The sequence below is a fragment of the Delphinapterus leucas genome, chromosome 7, assembly GCF_059928025.1.
Source record: "Delphinapterus leucas isolate spDelLeu-1000000601 "Yukka" chromosome 7, BTC_Dleu_Yukka2, whole genome shotgun sequence".
Lineage (NCBI taxonomy): Eukaryota > Metazoa > Chordata > Mammalia > Artiodactyla > Monodontidae > Delphinapterus > Delphinapterus leucas.
In genome coordinates, this window is record NC_143135.1 from 84,403,373 (window position 1) to 84,419,527 (window position 16,155).

The 16,155-nt window shown below is 38.6% G+C and overlaps 1 protein-coding gene across 4 annotated transcripts in view; it reads right to left on the reverse strand.

The window, feature by feature from the left end:
- The window catches only part of ALKBH8 (alkB homolog 8, tRNA methyltransferase), an 82,263-nt gene that overhangs the window by 27,520 nt on the left and 38,588 nt on the right, over positions 1-16,155 (reverse strand). For 3 of the 4 annotated variants that reach the window (XM_089915488.1, XM_089915487.1, XM_089915486.1), the window contains 2 exons: positions 13,434-13,529; positions 398-549 (listed from right to left, as the gene is read on the reverse strand). In XM_089915488.1, coding sequence (XP_089771614.1) covers positions 398-549; positions 13,434-13,529 — 248 coding nt within the window. The remainder of the gene's footprint in view (positions 1-397; positions 550-13,433; positions 13,530-16,155) is intronic. The other variant, XM_022566351.3, reaches the window with a different exon arrangement.

Below are 16,155 nucleotides of genomic sequence, written 5' to 3' on the forward strand. Positions count from 1 at the left end.
GACCGGGGCACGAACCCATGTCCCCTGCATTGGCAGGCAGACTCTCAACCACTGCGCCACCAGGGAAGCCCCTACAAGTGATATTTTAATGCCCCCAAACTGTAGTATTCTTAACCATGACTATAATAAATAAAATATTCATTTAGAATCCAACTATGCTCAAGTACTATGTTTGAGGAAAATAAAGATGAGTAAGATGCAGTCCCTGCCCTCAAGGACTATAAACCTAACCACGGGGGTGGTTAAGAAAAGTATATGTAAGTACAATACAAGGCAGAACACAGGAAATGCCATTAGAGGAGTTAAGACAAAGCTCTTCTCAGTTCTTATGGGACTTTAAAAGATTTTCATAGTAGATTTACTCCATTTTACAGGAGAACCAAAATTATATACTTACTACAATTACAAGGTGTTTGCCTCACTTTCCTAAAGGTAAATGATGTCCGTATTCCCCTCTTGCTTAAAGTTAAGTCTTCAACATCTCCGGTGATAATTCCACTTTTGTGACCCCTGGACGCTTGAACAGTATCAAATTTTCTGGGTGTGATTCTAAAAACAACAGTCAAATTAGTTTATTTAACACTGTATTCAGAAAAATATTTCATGTCCTTTAAAAATATTAAGCGAATAGAGTAAATCTAGAAGAATTTATTGCAAATATCTATTGGATTCCCTGAATTGCTAAGCATTGTGGAAAAAAATCAAAGAAATAGAAGTCTTTGTCTCTTAGGAAATTAGCTCCAGGGTAATCATTTACAGCTAACAAACTATGCAAGGGGGAAAAGTAGAAAAATAACAAATGCTTAATTAATACCAATGCCAAGGAAGAAAAAGCATGAAACAGATGGGACAAAGAGGAAACAAATAGATAGTAAAGTTAAATCCAATTATCAGTAATGTTAAATGTAAAAGGACTTTAAATCCAATTAAAGAACAAAGAATTTCAGATTGGATGTTTTTAAAAATCCAACTATGTGCTGATTACAAGAGACACACCTTATAAATAAGGACAGAGAATGGTTGAAAATGATAGAAAAAAAAGATACAACATACAAAAAACAAATATTTTGCATATACCTAGCAAAACCAAAAGAAATGTGGTATAGCTATACTAATCAGACAAAGTAGACTTTAAGGCAATAAGTGTTAATAGAGATAAAAAGGAACATTTCATAATGATAACAGGGTCAATCCAACAGAAAAATATTATGTAAAAACCCTATATATTTGTATGCACCTAACTAATAGCACAGCCTCAAAATATATAAAGCAAAAAGTGAAAACAAAATCTAAAAGGAGAAATAGACAAATACATAATTATCACTGGAATTTCTAATATATCTTTCTCAGTAAGTGAAATCCAGCTGCAAGTCAAGGACATCATCAGAAAACAACAGATAATGGAACAAAAAAGTATATGATTAACAGATAAAATAAGTAAAACAAAGATTGAAAACTAAAGAGAGAAAAGTACAAGCCATTGTAGATTATAAGAAAGTTTAAAGGGAATCTTGGAAGTAAGATCAAATTTTTGAACGGGAAAAAGGAATCATTTAGTAAGAAAATATGGCCTTTTCAAAGTTAAATTTATAGAGTGAAATGCACATATCTTAAGTGTACAGTTCAATGAATTTTGACAAATGCACACAACCATGTATCCACCATCCCAATCAAGACAATTACCCAAGGAAATTCCCTCGTGCCCTTTTCCAGTCAGTCTTCCCCGCCCCCCTCAAAGCAACCACTATTCTGATTTCTATCCGTATAATTTTGCCTGTTCTTGAATTTCATATATAGTTGGCACTATTTTGTATCTGGCTTTGTCCATTGAACATAATTTTGAGATTCAGCCATGTAGCTGTGTGTTTCAGCAGTTCACTGTTTTTCTTTAATCACTGAGTAAAAGTTCATTATATGAATATGCCATAATTTATCCTAACTCTCCTGTTTGTTGATATTTGGCATTCTTAGTTTGGGACTATTACAAATAAAGCTTATACATATCTTTTTCAGATATATACTTTTATTACTCTTGGGAAAATACCTAAGATTGAAATTGGTGGGTCATAGTGTAAGAAACTACCAGTTTTCTAAGATGGTTGCACATAATTTTACACTCCCACCAGCAACATATGAGAGTTTCAGGCTGCTTGACATTCTCACCAACACTTGGTACTGTCTAAGTTTTAAATATTAGCTATTTTAGCAAGTAGCAAGTGATACGAAATTTCAGTTATAATTTGTATTTCTCTGATGACTAATGATATTGTTTCTTTTCATGTGCTTTTTAGCCATTCATAGATCCTTCTGGTAAAGGATCTGTTCAAATCTTATACCCAGTCTTTTATTAGATATATGTATTGTGGATACTTTTTCCCCCATGTATAGCCTGGCTTTTCATTTTCTTAATGCTGTCTTCTGATAAGCAGAAGTTTTAAATTTTGATGCAGTTGTCTTCTTTTTCTTTTATAGTGTTCTGAAACCTTTCTAAAAAAATCTTTGCCTACCCCAGAGCTGCAAAAGTATCCTCTTGTATTTTCTTCTAGACATCTCCTAGTTTTTGTTTTTACATTTAAATTTATGATCTACCCCATATTAATTTTTGTGAATGGTGTGAGGTATATCAAGGCTCATTTTATTTCCACATAGAGCTCTGATTGTCCCAGCACCATCTGTTGAAAATTTTCCTTTCCACAATGAATTGTGTTGCCATCTTTGTCAAAAATCAACTGACACCATGTCTATGAATATATTCTGTCCCACTGGTCTATTTGTCTATCTGTACAACAATACTACACTCTTTTGATTAGGTAGCTTTATATATAGTAAATCTTAAACGTCAGGTAGAATAAATCCTGCAACATTGTTCTTATGTTCAAGATTGTTTGGATTATTCTTTTTTTTTTGCAGTACGTGGGTCTCTCACTGTTGTGGCCTCTCCCGTTGCAGAGCACAGGCTCCGGACGCACAGGCTCAGAGGCCATGGCTCATGGGCCTAGCCGCTCTGTGGCATGTGGGATCTTCCCAGACCGGGGCACGAACCCATGTCCCCTGCATCAGCAGGCGGACTCTCAACCACTGCGCCACCAGGGAAGCCCTGGATTATTCTTGATCACTCACGTTTCCTGGTAAATTTTAGAATCTGCTTATCAATTTCTACAAAAAAAGTCTTTTAAGATTCTGATTGGAATTACACTAAATCATTAGATCAATTTGGGAATAACTGATACCTTAACAATATTAAGTTCCCTACCCATGATTATGTCATCTCTATTTCTTCATTTATTTTGCTCTGTAATTTCTCTTACCAATGTTTCATGATTTTTAGAGTATACGTGTTGTATATCTTTTGTTAAATTTATTTCTGAGACTTAAATCTTCTAAAGCCAAGTTGTCTGCTTGACCCACTCTACCAAGGTTATCTGCCTATAGAAGTGGGTTTCATACTCACAGGGAATGTGCCAGGCCTGAAAGATCTCAGCAAATTTTTAAAAAGCATAATTTTATAAAGTTGTTGATACTGCTTTATCAAGAATCAGATATGTTGACTACACATCTAGAAAAATATCAACCATATAATTAAAGTACAAACCATGTCTACCAGACAGCCCACAGTAGTCTGCCCACCACAACTTAAGGAAACATGCAGTCCACATAGAGGGCACCCCTAGAGCATATAGATCTGGTGTCCAGAGGGCAGTGTGCTGCTGGGCCCCATAGAACACTTCCTAGGTAAGATCACTTCTCTGAGATTGAGAAATATAACCCAACAAATACATAGAAATAAAAACAGCAAATTAGGCAAAATGAGGTGACAGAGGAATATGTTCCAAATGAAAGAACAAGATAAAAACCCCAGAAGAAGAACTAAGTAAAGTGGAGATAAGCAATCTGCCCAACAGAGAGTTCAAGGTAGTGATTGTAAAGTTCATCAAAGAACTCAGGAGAAGATTGGGTGAACAGAGCGAGAAGTTAGAAATTTTTAACAAAGAGTTAGAAAATATAAAGAAGAAACAAACAGCTGAAAAATATGACCACTGAAATAAAAAATACAGTAGACGGAATCAGATTAGATGATATATAGAGAAATGGATTATTGAGCTGGAGATAGAGTAGTGGAAATCACTCAAGCTGAAAAGAAAAAAGAAAAAAGAATAAAAAGAAATGAGGACAGGAGACGAGGGGAAGATGGAGGAAGAGTAAGACACGGAGATCACCTTCCACCCCACAGATACACCAGAAATACATCTACACGTGGAACAGCTCCTACAGAACACCTACTGAACACTGGCAGAAGACCTCAGACCTCCCAAAAGGCAAGAAACTCCTCACGTACCTCGGTAGGGCAAAAGAAAAAAAGAAAAAACAGAGACAAAAGAATAGGGACGGGACCTGCACCAGTGGGAGGGAGCTGTGAAGGAGGAAAGGATTCCACACACTAGGAAGCCCCTTCGCGGGCGGAGACTGCGGGTGGCGGAGGGGGGAAGCTTCGGAGCCGCGGAGGAGACCGCAGCAACAGGGGTGCGGAGGGCAAAGCGGGGAGATTCTCGCACAGAGGATCGGTGCCGACCGGCACTCACCAGCCCGAGAGGCTTGTCTGCTCACCCGCCGGGGCGGGCAGGGCTGCGAGCTGAGGCTCGGGCTTTGGTCGGAGCACAGGGAGAGGACTGAGGTTGGCAGCGTGAACACAGCCTGAAGGGGTTAGTGCACCATGGCTAGCTGGGAGGGAGTCCGGGAAAAGGTCTGGAGCTGCCGAAGAGGCAAGAGACTTTTTCTTCCCTATTTGTTTCCTGGTGCACGAGGAGAGGGGATTAAGAGCGCCGCTTAAAGGAGCTCCAGAGACGGGCGTGAGCCGCGGCTAAAAGCGCGGACCCCAGAGACGGGCATAAGAAGCTAAGGCTGCTGCTGCCGCCATCAAGAAGCCTGTGTGCGAGCACAGGTCCCTATCCACACCTCCCTTCCGGGGAGCCTGTGCAGTCCGCCACTGCCAGGTTCCTGGGATCCAGGGACAACTTCCCTGGGAGAACGAACAGCGAGCCTCAGGCTGCTGCAATGGCACGCTGGCCTCTGCTGCCGCAGGCTCGTCCCGCTCTCCGTGCCCCTCCCTCCCTGCGGCCTGAGTGAGCCAGAGCCCCCGAATCAGCGGCTCCTTTAACCCGTCCTGTCTGAGCGAAAAACAGACGCCCTCCAGCGACCTATACGCAGAGGCGGGGCCAAATCCGAAGCTGAGCCCCTGGGAGCTGTGAGAACAAAGAAGAGAAAGTGAAATCTCTCCCAGCAGCCTCAGAAGCAGCGGATTAAAGCTCCACAATCAACTTGATGTACCCTGCATCTGTGGAATATATGAATAGACAACGAATCATCCCAAATTGAGAAGGTGAACTTTGAGAGCAAAATTTAGGAATTTTTCCCCTTTTACTCTTTTTGTGCATGTGTATGTGTATGCTTCTGTGCGAGATTTTGTCTGTATAGCTTTGCTTCCACCATTTGTCCTAGGGTTCTATCCGTCCGTTTTTTTTTTCTTAATAATTATTATTGATTGTAATAACTTTATTTTATCTTCTTTCTTTCTCTCTCTCTCTCTCTCTTTCTTTCTTTCTTTCCTTCGTCCTTCCCTCCCTTAGACAACGAATCATCCCAAATTGAGGAGGTGGACTATGAGAGCAAGATTTATGATTTTTTTCCCCTTTTCCTCTTTTTCTGAGTATGTATGTGTATGCTTCTCTTTGAGATTTTGTCTCTATAGCTTTGCTTCCACCATTTGTCCTAAGGTTCTATCCGTCCATTTTTAAAAAATTTTTTTCTGAATATTTTTTAATTTAATAACTTTATTATATTTTGCTTTTTCTTTCTTTCTTTTTTCCTTCCTTCCCTCCTTCCCTCCATCCTGCCACCGTCCCTCCCTCCCTCACCCCCTCCCTCCCTCCCTGTCTTTCTTTCTTTCCTTCTTTTCTTTCTTTCTTCCTTCCTTCCTTCCTTTCTTTCTCTCTTTCTTCCTACTTCTACTAATTCTTTCTCTCTACTTTTTCTCCCTTTTATTCTGAGCCGTGTGGATGAAAGGCTCTTGGTGCTGCAGCCAGGAGTCAGTGCTGTGTCTCTGAGGTGGGATAGCCAACTTCAGGACACTGGTCAACAAGAGGCCTCCCAGCTCCACATAATATCAAATGGCGAAAATCTCCCAGAGATCTCCGTCTCAACGCCAGCACCCAGCTTCACTCAACGACCAGCAAGCTACAGTGCTGGACACCCTATGCCAAACAACTAGCAAAACAGGAACACAACCCCACCCATTAGCAGAGAGGCTGCCTAAAATCATAAGTCCACAGACACCCCAAAACACACCACCAGACGTGGACCTGCCCACCAGAAAGACAAGATCCAGCCTCATCCACCAGAACACAGGCACTAGTCCCCTCCACCAGAAAGCTTACAAAACCCACTGAACCAACCTTAGCCACTGGGGACAGACACCAAAAACAATGGGAACTACGAACCTGCAGCCTGCAAAAAGGAGACCCCAAACACAGTAAGATAAGCAAAATGAGAAGACAGAAAAACACACCGCAGACGAAGGAGCAAGATAAAAACCCACGAGACCTAACAAATGAAGAGGAAATAGGCAGTCTACCTGAAAAAGAATTCAGAATAATGATAGTAAAGATGATCCAAAATCTTGGAAATAGAATAGACAAAATGCAAGAAACATTTAACAAGGACCTAGAAGAACTAAAGATGAAACAAACAACGATGAACAACACAATAAATGAAATGAAAAATAATCAAGATTGGATCAATAGCAGAATAACTGAGGCAGAAGAACGGATAAGTGACCTGGAAGATAAAATAGTGGAAATAACTACTGCAGAGCAGAAAAAAGAATGAAAAGAACTGAGGACAGTCTCAGAGACCTCTGGGACAACATTAAATGCACCAACATTCAAATTATAGGGGTTCCAGAAGAAGAAGAGAAAAAGAAAGGGACTGAGAAAATATTTGAAGAGATTATAGTTGAAAACTTCCCTAATATGGGAAAGAAAATAGTTAATCAAGTCCAGGGAGCACAGAGAGTCCCATACAGGATAAATCCAAGGAGAAATAGGCCAAGACACATATTAATCAAACTGTCAAAAATTAAATACAAAGAAAGCATATTAAAAGCAGCAAGGAAAAAACAACAAATAACACACAAGGGAATCCCCATAAGGTTAACAGCTGATCTTTCAGCAGAAACTCTGCAAGCCAGAAGGCAGTGGCAGGACATATTTAAAGTGATGAAGGAGAAAAACCTGCAACCAAGATTACTCAACCCAGCAAGGACCTCATTCAGATTTGATGGAGAAATTAAAACCTTTACAGACAAGCAAAAGCTGAGTGAGTTCACCACCACCAAACCAGCTTTACAACAAATGCTAAAGGAACTTCTCTAGGCAAGAAACACAAGAGAAGGAAAAGACCTACAATAACGAACCCAAAACAATTTAGAAAATGGGAATAGGAACATACATATCGATAATTACCTTAAATGTAAATGGACTAAATGCTCCCACCAAAAGACACAGATTGGCTGAATGGATACAAAAACAAGACCCATATATATGCTGTCTACAAGAGACCCACTTCAGACCTAGAGACACATACAGACTGAAAGTAAGGGGATGGAAAAAGATATTCCACGCAAATGGAAACCAAAAGAAAGCTGGAGTAGCAATTCTCATATCAGACAAAATAGACTTTAAAATAAAGACTATTAGAAGAGACAAAGAAGGACACTACATAATGATCAAGGGATTGATCCAAGAAGAAGATATAACAATTGTAAATATTTATGCACCCTACATAGGAGAAACTCAATACATAAGGCAAATACTAACAGCCATAAAAGGGGAAATCGACAGTAACACATTCATAGTAGGGGACTTTAACACCCCACTTTCACCAATGGACAGATCATCCAAAATGAAAATAAATAAGGAAACACAAGCTTTAAATGATACATTAAACAAGATGGACTTAATTGATATTTATAGGACACTACATCCAAAAACAACAGAAGACACATTTTTCTCAAGTGCTCATGGAACATTCTCCAGGATAGATCATATCTTGGGTCATAAATCAAGCCTTGGTAAATGTCAGGAAATTGAAATTGTATCAAGTATCTTTTCCGACCACAACGCTATGAGACTAGATATCAATTACAGGAAAAGATCTGTAAAAAAACAAACACATGGAGGCTAAACAATACACTACTTAATAACGAAGTGATCACTGAAGAAATCAAAGAGGAAATAAAAAAATACCTAGAAACAAATAACGATGGAGGCACGATGACCCAAAACCTATGTGATGCAGCAAAAGCAGTTCTAAGAGGGAACTTTGTAGCAATAGAAGCCCACCTTAAGAAACAGAAAACACCTCGAATAAACAACCTAACCTTGCACCTAAAGCAGAGAAAGAAGAAGGAAAAAACCCCAAAGCTAGCAGAAGGAAAGAAATCATAAAAATCAGATCAGAAATAAATGAAAAAGAAATGAAGGAAACAATAGCAAAGATCAATAAAACTTAAAGCTAGTTCTTTGAGAAGATAAACAAAATAGATAAACCATTAGCCAGACTCATCAAGAAAAAAAGAGAGAAGACTCAAATCAACAGAATTGGAAATGAAAAAGGAGAAGTAACAACTGACACTGCAGAAATACAAAAGATCGTGAGAGATTACTACAAGCAACTCTATGCCAATAAAATGGACAACCTGGAAGAAATGGACAAATTCTTAAAAATGCACAACCTGCTAAGACTGAATCAGGAAGAAATAGAAAATATGAACAGACCAATCACAAGCACTGAAATTGAAACTGTGATTAAGAATCTTCCAACAAACAAAAGCCCAGGACCAGATGGCTTCACAGGCGAATTCTATCAAACATTTAGAGAAGAGTTAACACCTATCCTTCTCAAACTCTTCCAAAATATAGCAGAGGGAGGAACACTCCCAAATTCATTCTACAAGGCCACCATCACTTTGATACCAAAACCAGACAAGGATGTCACGAAGAAAGAAAACGACAGGCCAATATCACTGATGAACATAGATGCAAAAATCCTCAACAAAATACTAGCAAACAGAATCCAACAGCACATTATAAGGATCATACACCATGATCAGGTGGGGTTTATTCCAGGAATGCAAGGATTCTTCAATATACGGAAATCAATCAATGTGATAAACCATATTAACAAATTGAAGGAGAAAAACCGTATGATCATCTCAATAGATGCAGAGAAAGCTTTTGACAAAATTCAACACCCATTTATGATAAAAACCCTGCAGAAAGTAGGCATAGAGGGAACTTTCCTCAACATAATCAAGGCCATATATGACAAGCCCACAGCCAACATCATCCTCAATGGTGAAAAACTGAAAGCATTTCCACTAAGATCAGGAACAAGACAAGGCTGCCCACTCTCACCACTCTTATTCAACATAGTTTTGGAAGTTTTAGCCACAGCAATCAGAGAAGAAAAGGAAATAAAAGGAATCCAAATTGGAAAAGACGTAAAGCTGTCACTGTTTGCAGATGACATGATACTATACATAGAGAATCCTAAAGATGCTACCAGAAAACTACTAGAGCTAATCAATGAATTTGGTAAAGTTGCAGGATACAAAATTAATGCACAGAAATCTCTGGCATTCCTCTACACTAATGAGAAAAATCTGAAAGTGAAATCAAGAAAACACTCCCATTTACCACTGCAACAAAAAGAATAAAATATCTAGGAATAAACCTACCTAAGGAGACAAAAGACCTGTATGCAGAAAAAGATAAGACACTGATGAAAGAATTTAAAGATGATACAAATAGATGGAGAGATATACCATGTTCTTGGATTGGAAGAATCAACATTGTGAAAATGACTCTACTACCCAAAGCAATCTACAGATTCAATGCAATCCCTATCAAACTACCACTGGCATTTTTCACAGAACTAGAACAAAAAATTTCACAATTTGTATGGAAACACAAAAGACCCCGAATAGCAAAGCAATCTTGAGAACGAAAAATGGAGCTGGAGGAATCAGGCGCCCTGACTTCAGACTATACTACAAAGCTACAGTAATCAAGACAGTGTGGTACTGGCACAAAAACAGAAAGATAGATCAATGGAACAGGATAGAAAGTCCAGAGATAAACCCATGCACATATGGTCACCTTATCTTTGATACAGGAGGCAGGAATGTACAGTGGGGAAAGGACAGCCTCTTCAATAAGTGGTGCTGGGAAAACTGGACAGGTACATGTAAAAGTATGAGATTAGATCACTCCCTAACACCATACACAAAAATAAGCTCAAAATGGATTAAAGACCTAAATGTAAGGCCAGAAACTCTCAAACTCTTAAGAGGAAAACATAGGCAGAACACTCTATGACATAAATCACAGCAAGATCCTTTCTGACCCACCTCCTAGAGAAATGGAAATAAAAACAACAATAAACAAATGGGACCTAATGAAACTTCAAAGCTTTTGCACAGCAAAGGAAACCCTAAACAAGACCAAAAGACAACCCTCAGAATGGGAGACTATATTTGCAAATGAAGCAACTGACAAAGGATTAATTTCCAGAAGTTACAAGCAGCTCATGCAGCTCAATAACAAAAAAGCAAACAACCCAATCCAAAAATGGGCAGAAGACCTAAATAGACATTTCTCGAAAGAAGATATACAGACTGCCAACAAACACATGAAAGAATGCTCAACATCATTAACCATTAGAGAAATGCAAATCAAAACTACAATGAGATATCATCTCACACCAGTCAGAATGGCCATCATCAAAAAATCTAGAAACAATAAATGCTGGAGAGGGTGTGGAGAAAAGGGAACACTCTTGCACTGCTGGTGGGAATGTCAATTGGTACAGCCACTATGAAGAATAGTATGGAGGCTCCTTAAAAAATTACAAATAGAACTACCATATGACCCAGCAATCCCACTACTGGGCATATACCCTGAGAAAACCATAATTCAAAAAGAGTCATGTACCAAAATGTTCATTGCAACTCTATTTACAATAGCCCAGAGATGGAAACAACCTAAGTGCCCATCATCGGATGAATGGATAAAGAAGATGTGGCACATATATACAATGGAATATTACTCAGTCATAAAAAGAAACAAAATTGAGCTATTTGTAATGAGGTGGATGGACCTAGAGTCTGTCATACAGAGTGAAGTAAGTCAGAAAGAGAAAGACAAATACTGTATGCTAACACATATATATGGAATTTAAGAAAAAAAAATGTCATGAAGAACCTAGGGGTAAGACAGGAATAAACACACAGACCTACTAGAGTACGGACTTGAGGATATGGGGAGGGGGACGGGTGAGCTGTGACAAAGCGAGAGAGAGGCATGGACATATATACACTAACAAACGTAAGGTAGATAGCTAGTGGGAAGCAGCTGCATAGCACAGGGAGATCAGCTTGGTGCTTTGTGACTGCCTGGAGGGGTGGGATAGGGAGGGTGGGAGGGAGGTAGACGCAAGAGGGAAGAGATATGGGAACATATGTATATGTATAACTGATTCACTTTGTTATAAAGCAGAATCTAACACACCATTGTAAAGCAATTATACTCCAATAAAGATGTTAAAAAAAAAGAAATGAGGACAGTTTAAGAGACCTCTGAGACACATCAATTGCACTAATATTCACACTATAGGGGTCCCAGAAGGAGAAGAGAGACAGAAAGGGGCAGAGAACATATCTGAAAACACAAGAGCTGAAAATGTCCCTATCCTGGGAAAGGAAACAGACGTCCCAGTGCAGGAAGCACAGAGAGTGCCAAACAGGAGCAACCTAAAGAGGACCACACCCAGACACACTGTAATTAAAATGGCAAAAAATAATGATAAAGAGAGAATATTAAAAGCAGCAAGGGGAAAGCAACAAGTTACATACAAGGGAACTCCCATAAGGTTATAAGCTGACTATTCAGCAGAAACTCTGCAGGCCAGAAGGGAGTGACACAATATATTTAAAATGATGAAAGGGAAAAATCTACAACCAAGAATACTCTACCCAGCAAAGCTTTCATTCAGACTTGAGAGTTAAAAAGTTTTACAGACAAGCAAAAGCTAAAAGAGTTTAGCATCACCAAGGCACCTTTGCAAGAAAGGCTAAAGGTACTTTTCTAAGCAGAAAAGACCGTAAGAAATATGAAAACTGTGAAAGGTAAAATCTCATTGGTAAAGGCAAATATACAGTAAAGGTAGTAGATCAACCACTTACAAAACTAGTAGGAAGGCTAAAAGATAAACCTGGTTTAAATAAAAGCAAACATGATAAAAATATGATCAAGTTAAGATGAAATTTATTATCTATAGAATTCTAGTGTAAATTAAAGGGAAAACAGAAAACAACTGACTACAGTTTAATCTATGTGCCACTGCAAAAAAAAAAAAAAAGATCAAGAACTCAATAATAGGCAGAAGATCTGAATAGATATTTTTCCAAAGAAAACATACAGATGGCTAATGGGTACATGAAAAGGTGCTCAACATCACTAATCAGTAAAATGCAAATCAAAGCCAGAATGAGATTATCAGCTTATACCTATTAGAATGGCTATTATCAGCCAGGACATGGAAGCAACCTAAGTGTCCATTGACAGATGAATGGATAAAGAAGATGTGGCATGTACATACAATGGAATATTACTCAGCCATAAAAAGAAACAAAATGAGTTATTTGTAGTGAGGTGGATGGACCTAGAGTCTGTCATACAGAGTGAAGTAAGTCAGAAAGAGAAAAACAAATACCATATGCTAACACATATATATAGAATCTAAAAAAGAAAATGGTTTTGAAGAACCAGGGGCAGGACAGGAATAAAGATGCTGACGTAGAGAATCGACTTGAGGACACAGGGAGGGGGAAGGGTAAGCTGAGACTAAGTGAGAGAAAGGCATTGACATATATACACTACCAAATGTAAAACAGATAGCTAGTGGGAAGCAGCTGCATAGCACAGGGAGATCAGCTCGTGCTTTGTGACCACCTAGAGGGGTGGGATAGGGAGGGTGGGAGGGAGACACAAGAGGGAGGGGATATGGGGATGATTCACTTTGTTATACAGCAGCAACTAACACAACAATGTAAAGCAATTATACTCCAATAAAGATGTTAAAAAAATTGTGAAAAAAAAGAATGGCTATTATCAAAAAGACAAAAATAACAAGTGTTGGCAAGGATGTGTAGAAAAGACAATCCTTGTACACTGTTGGTGGTTATATAAATTGGTGCAACCCTTACGGAACAGTATGGAGATTCCTCAAAAAATTTTAATATAACTACCATATAACAAAGCAATTCCACTTCTGGGTATTTATCTGAAGGAAACAAAAAGACTAACTTAAAAAGATACCTGGGGGCTTCCCTGGTGGTGCAGTGGTTGGGGGTCCACCTGCTAATGCAGGGGACACGGGTTCGTGCCCCGGTCCGGGAGGATCCCACATGCATACTGAAAAAAACAAAACAAAACTTTGCTGAAACCCATTGAGGAGTTTGGGCTTTTTGAGCACTAGCTGTCCGGATTCGTTGTACAGTGCCCAACAATAAATGCTCCACTTTCCTTCACCCACAACCTGATGTCAGTAGACTGGCTTTTACTGCATGTGGGCAAGTGAACCCAAGTTTGTTTTGGTAACAAGGTCTTGATACTATTTTAAAAAGGATTTTATTTCTTTCCCCCAAAATTAATTTTTTTTGCTGTATGCAGGTCTCTTACTGTTGTGGCCTCTCCCGCTGCAGAGCACAGACTCTGGACGTGCAGGCTCAGCGGCCATGGCTCACGGGCCTAGCCGCTCCGCGGCATGTGGGATCTTCCCAGACCGGGGCACGAACCCGTGTCCCCTGAATCGGCAGGCGGACTCTCAACCACTGCGCCACCAGAGAAGCCCCAAGTTAATTTTTGATTATTGACCCTGTATGCTACAAACTTGTATGCTATATTTAGTTATTAATTCTAGTACTTTGTAGATTTCCTAGGATTTTCTACATCTACAATCATAAAGAGTTTTACTTCTTCCTTTCAAATACATGATTTTCACTTCTTTCTCTTGGATTATTATACTAAGACATCCAATACAATATTAAATAGAAGTGATGAGAGCAGAAATCCCTGCCATGTTCAATATTTTAGGAAAAAGCATTCAATATTTTATCACTAAGTATGATGTTGCCTGTGGGTTTTTCATTGATGCCCTTTATCAGACTGAAGAAGTTTCCTTCTTATCCTAGTTTGCCAAGTTTTTATCATGAGTGGATGCTGAATTCTGTCAAATACATTTTCTGCATCAATCAAGATGACATGATTATATACTTTTTCTCTTTTGTTCTTTTAATGTTCGGTTTCCAAATGTTAAACCTATCTTACAATCCTGGGATAAACTCCACTTAGTCTTGATGTGTTTTCTTTTTTATATATTGCAGGATTGGATTTTCTAATATTTTGTCAAGGACTTTTACCTTCTCTGAGAGATACTGGTCTGTAATTTTATTTTATTGTAATGTCCTTAACAAATTTTGGTGTCAGGGTAATGCCAGTCTCATAAAACAAGTTGGGAGAATGGCTCTTTTAAGAGAGCTCATGCTAAAAGCAATTTTTTAGAAGTAAAAGCAAGCGAAAAATGCCTGAAATTATATGATTGTTACTCTAATAGCTGAAAATGATTAAAACTATGGTGTTGAACAAAAGTCAAGATATTTTAGAACAATGAATATCTTGAAACTCTTATTAGCAATTCTCTCTTGGGTACTAAGTAGTTCTCTATAATGGCTCTCTGAAGTCAATTACTTCACTTGCCTAAAGTTAAATCTTAGGCAAAGGTCAAGCAGTACTTACTGCTTTGGGTACCAATCTCAGATTTTTAGGAAGAGGTAATCCATATGTTAAAAATAATTAATTCTTTACATGTCTCTGAACATCTTTTTTCCCCCTGTACTTAAATTATAATCTAGTTGGGAAAATATTAAATAAAAAGCTAAAAACAGGGCTTCCCTGGTGGCGTAGTGGTTGAGAGTCCGCCTGCAGATGCAAGGGACGTGGGTTCGTGCCCCGGTCCAGGAAGAACCCACATGCCGCGGAGTGGCTAGGCCCGTGAGCCATGGCCACTGAGCCTGTGCGTCTGGAGCCTGTGCTCCACAACGGGAGAGGCCACAACAGTGAGAGGTCCGCGTACTGCAAAAAAAAAAAAAAAAAAAAAAAAGATAAAAACATTTTTATAGATTTAAGTAACAGTTCAATACAACAGAAAAGACATCACAAACCAGTAGGAGACAATACAGTCTTTAGGAGTTAAGAGAGAAATTATTTCAGGCTACTGCAGTCAGAAAAAGCTTTATACATTATAAGGGAAATAAAAGTTGAGCTACATGTTAAAAACAAGTGAATGGAAGGGAAAAGGAAATTTATTGCATTAAGAGTTGACAAAAGTCTGAAGGCTACAAGGCACTGTATAAATTCAGATGAAAGGGAGCAAACAAGTTTAGCTATAACGGTATGGTTAAGAGCACAGATCCTGAAGCCAGACTCCCTGGCTTTCTGATCTTGTGTCTGCCCTTTAATGGTTTTGTAACTTTGTACAAGTTATGCTCCAATTTCCTTTAAAAATGGGGACAAAACCATGAAAAAAACTTTCCACTGTGACAATATGAGTTAAATCAGTTAATATATGTAAAGCTTTTAGACAATGCCTGGCACAAAGAAAATGCTCCAAAAATAACTTAAAAGGAGAGCTCACACAAACTCGTGAACTAATGCGACCCAAGGCTAGTCAACTAACATAAATGAGTGAAGCAGGTAGATTTGTTTAGAAATATATTGTTTGCCATTAAAAACATAGGAATTGTCTTCATTTAAAAAAACAGTGTTCTCTTCCATTTTTCTTAAAACACATGTTCCTGCTCATTCTACCTTTTTTCCCCACTTTTAAAACAGACATGAGTTTAAGAAATATATAATTTTCACTTAACTCTGTTATAAGATAAAAACAACAGTACAAGCACAGTGATAAATGACAACTGATACTCAGCCGTAGTTCAAGGAGTTATAGAAAGTGGTAGGAACTCTAGAGAATCTGAAAATG